Source organism: Choloepus didactylus, chromosome 2 (genome assembly GCF_015220235.1).
Source record: "Choloepus didactylus isolate mChoDid1 chromosome 2, mChoDid1.pri, whole genome shotgun sequence".
Taxonomy (NCBI): Eukaryota; Metazoa; Chordata; class Mammalia; order Pilosa; family Megalonychidae; genus Choloepus; species Choloepus didactylus.
The window spans coordinates 237,705,540-237,718,464 of NC_051308.1; the positions used below are offsets into that span (position 1 = coordinate 237,705,540).

The following is a 12,925-nucleotide window of genomic DNA, read 5'->3' on the forward strand; positions in this document are numbered from 1 at the left end:
GCCGCTGGGCCATGCAGAGGTGCTCTCAGCCTGATGCAGAGATGGCCGAACGGGGCTTCTCAATCCCCCCTCCTCGCACAGTTCCTCCTTCCCAGCTCCGGGACAACTGGCGGGGCTCTGGACTGTGGGCACGGCCCGGGCGGGAGTTTATCCAGCCCTTCAGGGAGCCAGCTGCTAGCCGTGGGGATTCTTTCAGTTTCCAGCTCTCCCCTCTGTTCCCCTGGCCCTGAGGGTATCCACAGCGGGCTATCATCCAGGCCAGACACTGAGAGGCCGGCCCAGCCCCCTCTTGCTGTGTTTTACTGCATGGTTCCCACTGTCACAACTGCAGCCACCCCTGGGTTTTTCTCTTTTTAAAAGAACCAGTCAGTGTCCAAATGCAAACCCCTGGCTTCCCCACAATACTGCACAGCTGTGGGTCTTCCAGCCAGCTTACTCACTCGTTTCAGAATGCAGACTCCCAGTTTCACCAAGTATACAGCCTCTGTGGTACTAGCAGACCTCGTCCAGCTGGTTCATCGCTGTAACCGGTATTCTGGGTCACTTTCTGGTTTTCATCTAGTGTCTTTCACAGAGGTGTTTTTTTGCCCTGTCTCACCTAGCTGCCATCTTAGTTTTCCTCTCAGTTATTTTTAATGTATATACAGAGTTGGGAAACCATCACCACAGTCTAATTTTAGAAAATTACCATCACCTCAGAAAGAAAGCTCAAGCCCCTTTAGTCATTCCCATTTCTACCCCCACTATAGGCACCCACTAATATACTTTCTGTCTCTCTGGAGTTGATTTTTCTGGACATTTCACATAAACAGCATCAAGCACCATGTAGTCTTTTGTGTCTGCCTTCTTTCACGTATCAAAGTTTTTGAGGCACATCTGTTATAGCATGTAGCCGTAGTTCATTTCTTTTTATTGCTGAATAATGATACTGTATGTTCATTATTGTTTAGAAAGAAATATTTTTCTGTTTGTTATGGTTTCTTCTTTCACCCTTAACTTATTTAGGAGTGTATCATGGAATTATCAGAATTGGTTGGTTTATCTATACCATGCTGTATCTAATTCTCAATCTGTCCCTGTTTTCTTTCCCATACCATGGATTTGTGGAAGAAACCAGATCATTTGTTCTATAGATTTTCCCATTCTGGATTTGACTGATTGAATCCTCATTTTAACTTACTGTAAACTGGTGAGATTTAAAGGCTTGATTAGATTCAGTTCCATTCCTTTGGCAAGAAATACTTCCTAGGTATTGCTGGAAACTTCCTATTTCAACATAATAGGAAGTAAATATTTTTTACATCATCTACTTACAAAGAGGTGAGTTAGTTGGTTCAGGTGCTGTGATCCTGTGATCTCATCTATTATAAAGTTCCTCATCATTCTTTCTTCTAATTGTTTTAGGGTCCTTTCATGACTGTTCCCAAGAGGCATTATTTCATTAGGGACTATAACGTTACAGTTTTCTAATTCTCTCATTTCTTCTGGATTTATTAGCTAGAAATTATCTATAAAGAATTTTGTATCATCAACTAGATAATTTGAAATACAATTCATGCAGGAAAGGCATAATAAATGCAAACACATGGTTCTTTCCCTTTATCAGTTTTTCAAAATAAGGGGTCATGGCTCTGGCAACCTCTGAAAGATAACCAAGGTGCACACCCCCTCCCCCCATTTTTTTTTTTTTAAGTATCATTATTAACCCATGGACTTATGTATGTCTGGTGTTGTACTGGTTTGAATGTATTGTGTCCCCCAGAAAGAGCCATATTCTTTGATGCAAACCTTGTGGGGCAGACATATTAGTGGGGATTAAGTTGGAACGTTTGGATTAGATTGTTTGCATGGAAATGCACCCCACCCAACTGTAGGTGATAACTCTGATGAGATATTTCCATGGAGGCGTGGCCCCACCCATTCAGGGTGGGCCTTGATCAGTGGAGCCATATAAATGAGCAGACGGGCAGAGGGAACTCAGTGCAGCTGTGAGTTACATTTTGAAGAGGAGCTACAGCCAAGAGGGACACTTTGAAGAAAGCACAGGAGCTGCAGATGAGAGACAGTTTGAAGATGACCATTGAAAGCAGACTCTAGCTCCAGAGAAGCTAAGAGAGAACAAATGCCCCAGGAGCAGCCTAGAATGACATTTTGAAGAGGAGCTGCAGCCTAGAGAGGAACATCCTGGGAGAAAGCTATTTTGAAACCAGAACTTGGAGCAGACGCCAGCCTTGTGCCTTCCCAGCTAACAGAGGTTTTCCAGATGCCACTGGCCATCTTCCAGTGAAGGTACCTGATTGCTGATGTGTTAGCTTGGACACTTTATGGCCTTAAGACTGTAACTGTGTAACCCAATAACCCCCTTTTATAAAAGCCAATCCATCTCTGGTGTTTTGCATTCCGGCAGCATTAGCAAAACTAGAACAAGTGTGTTTCACTTTGTGGCAGGTATGTTCACTTTTTTCTTTTTCACAATCTAATGACCTCTGTCAACCTGACTTATTGTGTCCTTTCTACAGAGCAAAGTAGTTTTACCTTGATTACTTTCTTTCTGTCAGGAAAAAAGATTTTCAAATATATGTCAGTTAAACTTGGGCACAGACGGTTCTCCAAGTAGCTCTGGTTTCTTTTAGTGAGGATTGGTATTTAGTGCCCACAATTTTTGTTGGGGTGTTCATTATTATTGCAGTATCATTATTTCATTATTCCTAGATCTTTTCTAATGAAGAAAACTTAGAAATATGTAATTTTGAGAATGAGAAAAATAAATTATAGTTATACTGATATTTCTAACTCAAATTTAGGATTAAAGAATTTTTACTTCTTTGATTTTAACTTGTATCTCTTTTCTGTTATACTTAATATTTGTTCTTTGGTTCTGACATTTCCATAATTTCTTATTTGGTTCCTTGTACAAAGTATATGCAAATAGGACTTCAGGGAAGATGGTGAGTAGGTGAGGCGGAACAGGGTTTTCTCCTGTCAGAGTAACTAGAAAGTGGTCAGAGGACACTAGGAACTGCATTTATGGGGTGTGACCAGCTATAGAGGGCCCCCACAGGGAACACTTGTCAAAACACAGAGGAGAGACTGTGGCTGGAAGGACATGGTGTGAGTGTGTTCCCCATTGGGACTACCCTACTCCCCACCCCCCACCAGGCCGCCGCTGGGCAAGGGAGTGAGCGGCAGCTCTCCACTCCCATCCACCTACCTTGGCAGTTTGCTGGGGGTGACCAGACACTGGGGAGCCACTCTGGAAGGCTGTGTAGCACTTCCACAGGAAGCTAAGTATAGAATTGCCATATGACCAACAATCCCGTTACTAGGTATATACTCAGAGGAACTGAAAGCTAAGATACGACTGGACATTTGTAAACTGACATTTATAGTGGCATTATTCATGGTTGTCAAGAGATGGAAACAGCCCAGATGTCCATCAATGGACTAGTGGATAAACAAACTGTGGTATATACACATGATGGAATATTTTGCAGCTGTAAGACAGAACAAGGTCACGGAATGTATAGTAACATGGTTGAATATTGAGGATGTTATGTTGAGCGAAGTTAGCCAGAAACAAAAGGAAAAATACTGTATGGTCACTAATATGAACTAATAATAATGAGCAAACATTGAGAGTTAAAAGCTGAGAACAAAGGCTGTCAGGAAATAGAAATAGGGTAGAGAGCAGGCATTTGGTGCTGAAGGAGTATAGAATGTTCAACAAGATTGATTATATAGACCCAGAAATGGATAGCACAATATTGTGTGATGGTAGCAGAATATTCTTAATACACTGAACAAAGTTGTCGGTGAATATGGTTGAAAGAGGAAGGCTAGGGGCAAGTATGACATCAGAAGGAAAGGTAGAGGATAAAAACTAGAACTATATATCTTAGCAAAACCTAGAGTAGTCGATGATGGTGATTAAATGTACAAATATAAGAATGTTTTTATGTGAGGGAGAACAAATGAATGTCGACTTTGCAAGGTGTTGAAAAATTGGATGGTACAGGGGGAAAATATAATCAATGCAAACTAGAGTCTATAGTTAACAGTAACATTGTAAGATGCTTTCATTAATTGTAACAAAGGCAATATACTGAAGCTAAATGTCTATAAAAGGAGGATATAAGGGAGGGATATGGGATTCTTGATAGTGGTGGTGTTGTCTGATATTATGTTGTATTGTATGGTATTTTTTAAATTATCTTTTTTATTCTTTAACAAAAAATTTGTTTCATAGTAATGAGTATGCTCAAGTGCTGATTGTGCTGGTGAATGCACAACTATATGATACTCTGAACAACTGATTGTACGCTGGGGATGATTGTATGGTATGTGAATATATCTGTATAAAATTGTAGGAAAACATATAAATAGTGATAAAAGTGCTGGAGAAAACATGGAGAGGGGGATGTACCTATTTACTGTTGGTGGGGAAGTAGAAAGGTGTAGCCTATTTGGCAGAAAGTGCAGTGGTTCCACAAGAAGCTAAGTATGTGGGTGCCATAAGGTCCTGCAACCTCATTATGTGGTATATACTTGGAAGATCTCAGACCAGGGACATTAATGGACATTTCCTCACTGGTGTTTATAGAAGTAGTATTGATGACTTACCATGGGTGGAAATGGCCTAAGGGTACATTGACTGATGAACAGAGTGGTGAACTGTGGTGTAGGCATCAATGGAATATTGAGCAACTGTGAGGAGTGAAGCTTCTGCAATGAGGTGAATGGATCCTGTGGATAGCATTTTGAATGAAGTACACCAGAAATGAAAGACAAACAATGTCTCACCAATATGGACTAACTACCATGTGTAAACCCTGAGAATTGAATCTTTGAGCACAGCTTATCAGGAAAATGCTTTTTGTAGTGGTCACTAGATTGTAAGCTCTTACAGCAGTCACATCTCTTCCTGAATTGTAATGGCTGTCTCCAAATTCTGAGATACTGATCCCTTTGTGAATAACCTGGTCGATCTCTGGAACTTTGGGTATCTGTGTGACACCTGAAACTCAGAGCTATGAATGTCAGTATTAGCGCATACAGCAACTGTTAAAAAAGCTGAAAAAGAGTCCAGACTTCAATTAGAGATATGAATGAAGCAGATCTGGTTAGGACTAAGGTAAATCAGGCCAAATGGTAAAGGACAATTTTGACTGTGTTTTAAAACTTCAACTTCTGTGTGAGACCAAGGGAAGAGATGTTTATTTGGTGTAGGATATATATCTTCTACAGCATGCTAAATAATTTAACCTGTATGGTCAGTTTATTCAAACACCGTAATTATGTAAAACTTTGAATAGGACGTGAGATCTGGTAGGTTTGTACAGGTTAGTGTGAAATAGTGATATATCCCAAAGTAATTTGGGCAGAGAATAAAAATATTGTTGCAGGACCCCCACCCCCCCGAGGAGATGGGGGGAAATGCAGAAATATTGGATATCCCCACCTGAATTATTGCTGATATTCTCACAAACATTGAGGACTGACAATTTGTTATGCTGGGCCCTCAGTCTTGGGGCTTGCCCTTATGAGGCTTGCTACTGCAAAGAGAGGCTAAGCCTGCTTGTAATTGTGCCTGAAAGTCTCCCCCAGAGAAACTCTTTGTTTCTCAGGTGTGGTCCTCTCTCTCTAACTAAGCCAACTCGGCAGGTAAACTTGCTGCCCTCCCCCACTACATGGGACCTGACTCCCAGGAGAGTAGATCTCCCTGGTAAGGCAGGATATGACTCTGGCGGATGAACCTGGGGGATGAATCTGGACCCAGCATCGTGAGATTGAGAAAATCTTTTTGACCGAAAGGGGGAAGAGAAATGATACAAAATAAAGTTTCAGTGGCTGAGAGATTTCAAATGGAGTCAAGAGGTTACTCTGGAGGGCATTCTTATGTGCTATATAGATATCCCTTTTTAGGTTTTAGTGTATTGGAATAGCTAGAAGGAAATACCTGAAACTCTCATACTGCAACCCAGTAGCCATGGCTATTGAAGATGATTAACTATGTAGCTTACAATGGGTGACACTGTGATTGTGAAAACCTTGTGGCTCACATCTGTTTAACCAGTGTATGGATGGATAAGCGGAAAAATGGGGACAAAAACTAAATGAAGAATAGGGTGAGAGGTAGCGGAATGGAATGATTTGGGTGTTCTTTTTTAATTTTATTTTTCATTCTCATTTGAATTCTTTTTGGTGTAAGGAAAATGTTCAAAAATTGATTGTGGTGATGAATGCACAACTATATGATGGTACACTGAACAATTGATTGTACAAAATGGATGACTTTATGGTATCTGAATATATCTCAGTAAAAATGAATTTTAAACAAGCTTATTGTAAAAGGAAAAGAAACTTTAAATGTTTAAAACATAAGCCAGAAAATTTTATTTTTATAAAGCAAGAAGCTTACATACAGCATGAATTTATTAATCATGAATTTATTAACCATAGTGCCATCTACCTTCATTTTTCACAAATTTTTAATAGATAAGGTATAAAATGAAGCTCTTTGAGCCCCTTTCTTACAATAAGTAAATGAAAATAAATTGATCTCTACTAATCATGAATATTTTCAGGTGGTTTTGTGCAAGCTTCATGGGAGCTTTCTCCCCACCCTGTGGGTACTCCTCTGACACTGCTGGGCCCTGTCATTCCCGGGAGGGCTCTGCCCTGAGGGAGGCTGAGCATGGGGCCTGGGTCCCTGGAGCCTCCTCCAAGCAGCGCCGACCTGGGCCAGCTCAGCCCCAGCAGAGCAGTTTTCGTGTTTTAAAAACAAAGTGTGTAGACAGAAGGACATTATATAAAAATGGAAACTGCCTCCTCCTCCTCTTTTATACTTTTCCTAACACCCAAAGCCTCTCCCTTGAGAATCTGAGTAATGATATTCTTTTAAGCAAAACGATTGGTTTTCTGCCCCTCATGTAATCTAGACATAGTGAAAATGGATTAAGTGACCTCACAGTTTTTGTTTTGTTTTTTTCACAGAAAAATCATGTGGAAAGGACAGGCTGCTTCTATGTCAGGGATCACAGGCAGAGCCCACCCAGTGCAGCCCCCTGAGAAGTGTCTCTCAGGACCCATTATGATTAAATACCTCGTCCCATTAGCTTCAATGTCTTTTGTTGTCCTCCTCAGAGATGCATTCTCTCATTGGAGATTATAGGCCGTTTTCCATCCCTACCATTTCTATCCTCTATTGCTCTCCTTCTCTGCCCTTGCCCAACCTCCATTTGTCTCTATTTCTGCATCCTTTTTCCACAGCAGGTCTCTTTTTAGGGCTTGAAGTCTTCTGGGCGGATTTTCATCTCCACCCGTTTGAGGGAGTAAGGAGCCTCATGCCAGCCGTTCCAGAAGATGCCATCCACGTGCTTCTTGTGCTCTCTGCGGTGGTAGTATGCCCCGTTGAGGTTCGAGGCTGCACAACATCTGTACCAGTATCCACCTGACACAAGAAACAGAACAGCGCCAGTAAGCTGAGTATGCCCACCCCACACCCCTTGGAAAATAGACGGTAGCCCAGATATCAGGGATTTGAAGATAAGCCTTCAGAGCCCGTTTATAAAAAAAAATTACCAAAGCCAGAACACCAATGGTACAGTTATAATTTCATTCTATATTCTTAAGGGGATCACAGGTTTATACCTAATCCCCCCACCCACTCACCCATTTTACCTTTAAGTATCTCTGCACAATTTTTAATGCAGGGGTCATTGTCCTTGTCCTTGGTGCTGAAGGCTGTGTTGTTATGATGGAGGAGGGCGTCATCCTCCACATTGCCACTGTAGTTCCCCAGGAAGAGGCGGTAGCTGCTCATTTCATCGCCCAGAACAAAGTGGCTGTACTCAGCATAGCGCACGTTGCCCTCCCAGTCCTGTCAGGAAGAGTCAGAGCCTTAGAGAAACCGCCCAGGGCTTCATTTCATCTCACAGAGAAGACCCAGCCCTGTAGCTCCTCTCCCTCCAGGCCCATAGCCAGGCAACTCTTCATATAGTCCTGGATTTAGTAAACCTTCATCACTTCTTCACCAGTGTTCCGTACAAACTTGGAAATCAGAAAGCATGAGTCCTACATCAAACTTCTCTCTTGATTCATCATACGACCTTGATTAGTCTCTCTTTCTGTACTCCCTCACTTCCCTGGTTTAAGGTGTAGATTTACGATTTCACTTTATCTCACTCAGTTATGTTAGAAAAAAAAAGTAATGTGAGAATATAATTTGAGCACTTCACAGCCTTTGAGAAGGAGCATTAACAAGTATTGGTAAGCTTTTCCCATAAAAAACCTTGTTCCCAGGTCAGATCAGAGTCAGCAGTGTTTCAGCCCAGCTGCCTGTTGGACTTGCTCTGCTCTGGCCTGGGCTGGCTGCCTCATGCCACCTGTAGCCCTGCTTTTGAGCAAAAAAGGGAAAAAACTATTCTTCCTCAACTGTCCTGCAACCTGCAGGAAAACCTTCACAGTAAATATTCACATCTTAGTGAATAAGCTTAGGAATGGAGCCCTAGAGTGGTCCACAGATATGTGGTGGCCCTGGTCCAGTCCCAGGGCCACAAGCCCAGCATTCACCTCCATTTCCACATGTAGCCGAGTTGGCCTTCTGGTGAGCCTATGGATGTGTTCATTCCCCAGCCAGAAGTCTCCACGGATGCTGCCAAAACCCTGCTTGTACTGGTTCCAGTCCTCATGGAAGGAGACAAGGCCACTCCTTCGTCTCTGAATGGTGGTCCAGCCACCGCCTGAAGTCTCCATGTCACAGAACACCTAGCACAGAGAATTGCGCTGGTCAGGGACTTGCAGAGGCAGGTGGCAGGAGTGTGTGGGCAGGAGTCACAATCTTTTCCCAGCCTCACAGCCAGTGGGTGCATGCATTTCCATAGTCACGCTGGCTCACTGGCAGCAATGAGTCTACCCCAGTGTTGGCAGAGCTGGGGCAGGGTAGTGGTTTACTGGGGAATGATTATCACAATTGGGGATGTGGGGAGCGCATCTAGTTCAAATGGAGAAACCCAGGCACTTCTGATATGCCCCCTTCATGTTCTCTTTTCTTCCCCCCACAAAAATAACTACAGTGGGACATGGCAAGAGATCTAAACTAGCATAATGTTGGTAACAAGAACAATCTAACTTATGTTAGAGGGTCTGGTTTTAGTTGACACTGATATAAAGTGGTAAAATAGATGCCTGAGTTTTTGCCGGGGTTTTTGGCCCATAAACTCAGTTCTTAGTATCTCTGGTATTTGGCGTGTTTGCATCTCTGTTTTGTTTCGCTTTCATTAGATTAGAAATAATCCCTTTTATCTCCATCCCTTTGAGTGGGGTGGGGGACGGGGTAGAATATCAGCAGTGTGCTTACTGGACCTCACCTGCAGCTCAGGGCTGCCAACGAGGACGTCAGGAGGAAGCTTATACGCTCCAGATGTGTGGTAGTTTTTCCGATACAGGGAAGAGCAGTCATAGATGGCACCTAGAAAAGGAGCAGACCACAGGGTGAGCATCCAGATTCAGGGCTCCGGGGCAGGCGGGATGTTCCTGCTGCATCTAAACTGAATGTGTCAAACCTGAGACTTCATTTCATCCACGAAATTGACATTGCTTATAATTTCTAGGCAGTCTCTGGATTCGGAAGAGGTGTGGGTAGAGAGAGGAAAAAGGTCACTTTAGCCTCACTAGTGGTAGGGCAGGAAGTGGGGAAACCCATCACCTGGATGGCATCAACAGAGCACTCAAACAGGCACTTGCAGACTAACTATGAAGTGGATTATCCTGCTATCATCCTGGATCATGAATTCTAGAAATGTTACATTGTGTGAAGACCATGAATTCTGACATTTATTGTAACTGATGCTCCTGCTTGATAGATTCAGACTTGTCAGACAGCTCGCCTGCTACCAGACAAGTCATGAGTATCTCACAGGGTCTGGCTTTGGTGCTGGTTCGTTGGTTGGTTTGTTGTTGGATTTTGTTGTTATTGCTGTTTAGGGGTAATGGTCATTGCCAACCAGGAACTGAATTACGGGAGATAGATTTTGTAAACTTATCTTTCCTCCATTAATCTAAGAATGCCAGAATGAAATGAAAATACCCCAAAGAACCCTTTGAGTTCTTCCCCTGACAGTGTTATTAAAACAAGAAAATGAATGCATTAGACGGGCTGATTTCACTCTGGGTTGATTTAAATGCTTCCTTGGCTGCCCATTGGCCATCTGCTTTATGCTAGATTTTGTATCCCTATTCTGAATGTCAAAGAGCTCTGTGAGAGAGCCAGCCTTCCCTGATAGGATCCGGAGCCTGGGAAATCGTACTCTCCAGGAGATGCTTCCTGCCTCTGTCTTGGGATCTTTGTCTTGGTGGCCACTCCTGACAGCTCTGGGAGAAGAGCCCAATGATGGCAACTGGATGCCTCCTGCCCCAGGAGTTGTCAGAGGCTGCCTGGCTCCCTTGCAGAGCACGCTGGGCCAGGGGAACAGGGCACACGTGCCTTTGCCCTCAGGGTTCTTCATTTCCTGTTACTGATGAAAACATCTCAACTCACTGCTTTTCCAAGGGGCAGCTCCTAACAGAGACTAAAAGTGGCCAGCAGCTGGTAATGGAGAAGAATAAGGAATGACCCCCCGAGCTAAAGAGTAAGAAGCAGGCTGGGGAGCTGTCTTTGGTTCCCCAGAAACCCCCCCTGGGTGGTGAGAAAATCACCTCTTTGGGGGAGCAGGAAGTGGCCTGCAGATTCCTCTCTCTGGCCTGATCTGCTGCATATCTAGTCTCATCTCCCAGGCCCAATCAGGACTCATTTGTCTGGAAAATGGCCTAAGAATAACTTTCTAATCCCAAACTGAGAGTCAGGAGAAGGAAATGCTAAGAAAATGGTCTATTCACTTTGGTTTATATAACAGAATTTTCAAGCTTATTTCATGTTAAAACTTTTTCTTCTTCTGAACTGAGGATAAACAGAACCTGCTTGTTAGAACCATTGTCTTTTCCAAGAAGTTAAGTGTTTCTTTGTTCGCAGTTTGGTGTATAAGGTAACTAATGGTTTTTATGTCAGCAAGAAATGACCTATCTATAGAATATGTTTCTTATACCTAATAATTTCCTGACAGGTTCAGAAAACTAAATTAATATCTAAACAATAAATTTACCTGTAAGCCTATTGGTGCCAAGCAAGCCAGAAACTGAAAGTTATTTGGCAAAGGAAAATGTTTTAGAATATATCTTATTTTTGACCTTTGTCCTACTTTCAGCATGGCATTTTTTAATTTCATGTATTCTTTGAAAATTTTATCTGAGAGCCTGGGGAAAAATAGAAAGCCTAAAATTGAGCAGCCTTGAAGAGCTTGTCATTTCCTGAACACAAAGGGGTTCTTCAGATGGCTGTGGGCAGTGTCTAACACTGAAAAGAATCAGAGTTTCAGAATCGACACAAAACTTCAGTAATGCCCATCCCCACTAAATCTTGGGGGAACCAGAGAAGCCTTCTGACAAAGCTTTGTTCCCAGAGCAACAGATGTTAAGGTTTGGTGATTGTTTCTGCTTCCTCATGATCAAAGGTTCAGCCTGTCAGCTCTTGGTCTGGATGTGGCAAGGCCAGACCAACCCAGGAAAACTTGAACTCTGTTCTGAGACTTGCTTTGTGAATCAGGTAATCTCCCTGTGCTCCTAGACAGGAATTCGCACCTTTGCTGAAATATTGTTTGAATAAAAGAGACCCGGTCAAGTACAGGGTAAATTTACAGAATTTTAGAAGTCAAAGGAAGTTTTCCTGAAGCCTTTACCAAATGGAAAATAGAGCCAGTGGCAACTACCCAAGAAAGTAAACCCAAAGAGACCCCCCCAGTAGTCGTTTAGAAGCAGCTATAGATGGGGGAGACACTTGGCTATTTGGGGAGACGGTGGACACGTTCTTACCTGCTGAGGTGTGTGCTACATGCAGCTGTATAATGTCTATCTGGTTGTTCATTTTGGAGTACTTGGTCTTGACATCTGTGAGCCGTGACATTATGTGCTTGTTACTGATCTCCAGTTCCAGCACCTGCATGACAACGCTGGCCCAGTCTCTCTCCTCCTTCTGGCTCAGTTCACTCACCAGACTGCTTAGGTTGCCAATTTGGGCCTCGAGCTCCTTCACACCCTCACAGCAAGTAGCCAGTTGGAGCAGTATGGGTATCCTGTGACTAGGGGGCCTCTGTGGCCGCACTGGGTGACTGGCAAAGGCCACAATGAGAATGCAGAGCCAGGTCATGGCTGAGAGAGTCTTTTCCAGCATCTTCCTTGGGCCTTGCTGAGGAAGGATCTTCCTTTAAGGGAATCTGGATTTGCCAGTTGACGTTTGCGAAGTTGCAGCAAAGTATCACCATTTACCTTTGCTCCTGATGGTCTCACCACTTCCTTGTTTTCTTCCTTTCCCTGCTCTTTCTTAGTCCTCCTCAGAGCTTTCAGAGTTTCTGAAAGTGGAGCTTAATTGGGTATCTCAGAGCCCTCCTTCCCAAGCCTGCTCTGCAAACTGAGCATCTTAAATATTGTTTGCTTCCTTAACCTCCATCCCCACCAGGGCCGTGCACTGTGCTTCAGGCCCTCCCAGCTCCTCGGGGAGGGTCAGGTGCCTGCTGGGTGAAGTCAGCGTCATCTTAGGCCAGAGCAGGGGAGGCGGGGAGGGATACAGGGGCGAGTCTCTCTTTTCTTGCCTGCACAGTGTCTGGGCTGAGACAGGAGGACTGTGACTTTGTGTATTTCCACTACGTTTTGTCTGTTAGATTATGACCCTGCCAGCCACAGGCTCCATTCTGTCAGCAAGCAGGGCAGCATCAGAAGAATTTCCAAATCCCTTTCTAAAGGTTCTAAAGGAATATGGGAAAGATGAAAACTTTGAAGTGCTGGGACTCTTCCTGGGATGGATCCCCACACTTCCCTCAGTTTTTAGGCAGAACAG

General features: G+C 43.5%; 1 protein-coding gene and 1 long non-coding RNA gene across 2 annotated transcripts in view; one reads left to right on the forward strand and one right to left on the reverse strand.

Moving 5' to 3' along the window:
- LOC119527956 overlaps positions 1-12,925 on the forward strand; it is a 97,822-nt gene that overhangs the window by 25,540 nt on the left and 59,357 nt on the right. The gene's annotated exons all lie outside the window — the stretch shown is intronic.
- LOC119527955 (angiopoietin-related protein 7-like) lies at positions 6,467-12,416 on the reverse strand. The gene is made up of 5 exons (XM_037828527.1): positions 11,905-12,416; positions 9,369-9,469; positions 8,572-8,766; positions 7,681-7,879; positions 6,467-7,450 (listed from the first exon to the last, which is right to left on the reverse strand). Exons 1-5 carry the CDS (start codon positions 12,260-12,262, stop codon positions 7,281-7,283), a joined length of 1,023 nt encoding a protein of 340 aa, XP_037684455.1. The 5' UTR covers positions 12,263-12,416; the 3' UTR covers positions 6,467-7,280.

Coding starts and splice junctions, on each gene's coding strand:
- LOC119527955 (XM_037828527.1), bottom strand. CDS start 12,262: ATGCTGGAAAAGACTCTCTCAGCCATGACCTGGCTCTGCATTCTCATT. Junction 8,767..9,368: donor TTGGCAGCCCTGAGCTGCAG/GTGAGGTCCAGT, acceptor TCTCTGTGCTAG/GTGTTCTGTGACATGGAGAC. Junction 7,451..7,680: donor TTGTGCAGAGATACTTAAAG/GTAAAATGGGTG, acceptor TTCTTGTGTCAG/GTGGATACTGGTACAGATGT.